This window comes from Aplysia californica, unplaced genomic scaffold (assembly GCF_000002075.1).
Source record: "Aplysia californica isolate F4 #8 unplaced genomic scaffold, AplCal3.0 scaffold00756, whole genome shotgun sequence".
Lineage (NCBI taxonomy): Eukaryota > Metazoa > Mollusca > Gastropoda > Aplysiida > Aplysiidae > Aplysia > Aplysia californica.
This window is the reverse complement of record NW_004798026.1, coordinates 180,288-181,901: the sequence shown is the minus strand read 5'-3', so window position 1 is coordinate 181,901 and position 1,614 is coordinate 180,288. Positions and strand designations below refer to the sequence as shown.

The 1,614-nt window shown below is 48.8% G+C and overlaps 1 protein-coding gene across 1 annotated transcript in view; it reads right to left on the bottom strand.

Moving 5' to 3' along the window:
• The window catches only part of LOC118477197, an 18,665-nt gene extending 18,439 nt beyond the window's left edge, over window positions 1–226 (bottom strand). Inside the window, exon 1 of the mRNA XM_035972600.1 lies at window positions 37–226. Coding sequence (XP_035828493.1) covers window positions 37–144 — 108 coding nt within the window. The 5' untranslated portion in view covers window positions 145–226. The remainder of the gene's footprint in view (window positions 1–36) is intronic.
• Between the last annotated feature and the right edge of the window lie 1,388 nt (window positions 227–1,614).

Sequence of the window (1,614 nt, the reverse complement as noted above, 5' to 3'; positions counted from 1 at the left end):
CTCCCTCCCTCCCCCCCTTCCCCTCTCAGAACTTACATTTTTCAGCATCCATATGCCAAAGATCATGATACAGGCGATGAAGCAGAGGAAGGCCAGCGACATGAGCGCCGTGAGGGTCATCACCACCTGCAGCAAGCTCTCCATGCTGCTTCCGGTCTGCCTCACCTCCTCACCGGCCGCTACACAACCACAACCACAACCTCCACTTTCACCTACACCTTTACCAACACCAAAGCCGCAACCACCACCACCACTAGAAGCAGCACCAGCACCTCCACAACCACCTCCAAAACCACCACCACCACCTTCACCTTCACCAGCACCACAACCACCACCACCACTACCACCAGTGCCAGTAGCAGAAGCCCCGCAGTTCCTCTTGGTCGAAACAATCCTCTGAACGGGCGTGCGTCCCAGAAAAGCGTCCCACGCCGTGCAAGCCAGGAGAAGCGCCAGAACAGCACCGTCCAGCACAATCATAATACCAGCACGGCTTGGCAGTGCGCGCGCACCGCGGCCTCGGGCAGACGTTCCTGGGAGCTGGTCTGAGTGGCTGAGGGAGACACCATCACCACCACCTCGCCCTCCCCGCCCCGCACGGGGGAAGCAAAAGTCTGGACAGACAGTCTCAGAGACACCATGATGAGTGACTAAACTGTCATCAGACTCCAGGACTGCAAACACGTCCTTGCTTCACACTCTAGGGTCTTCTAGATTCCTTCTTGGAAATAAACCACAAACATAAACATCCACACTCGTTTCCCTTTAGAAATTTTCGTATCCGTTCTTGGAAATAATCACAGCAAGATAAACACGTCCCTACTCTTTACGTAAACGCTTTGTAAATCAAAGATATACACGTCCCTACTCTTTACGCTTTGTAAATCAAAGATATACACGCCCCTACTCTTTACGTATACGCTGTGTAAATCAAAGATATACACGTCCCTACTCTTTACGCTGTGTAAATCAAAGATATACACGACCCTACTCTTTACGTAAACGCTTTGTAAATCAAAGATATACACGTCCCTACTCTTTACGCTTTGTAAATCAAAGATATACACGCCCCTACTCTTTACGTATACGCTGTGTAAATCAAAGATATACACGTCCCTACTCTTTACGCTGTGTAAATCAAAGATATACACGACCCTACTCTTTACGTAAACGCTTTGTAAATCAAAGATATACACGCCCCTACTCTTTACGCTTTGTAAATCAAAGATATACACGACCCTACTCTTTACGTAAACGCTTTGTAAATCAAAGGATCCTTTGAAATCGTCACAGAAATAAGTCTGCACACGCGATTTGGAATTTTGGTGAGGGTAGGAGAGATTTCTCCGCCACCAGCAATAGAGCGCCATGCGGGTATACAACAACTCGCACACGGGATTTGTGGAAACTGTCAGTTACACGGGTACTGTGAGAACTGCCGACACATTTACTGCAAGCGCCCACACGCGCACACACACACACACACACACACACACACACACACACACAGAGAGACACACACAAACACACACACAGACACACACACACACACACACATAACACACACACACACACACACACACACATACATACACTCACGTACGATCTGACTCA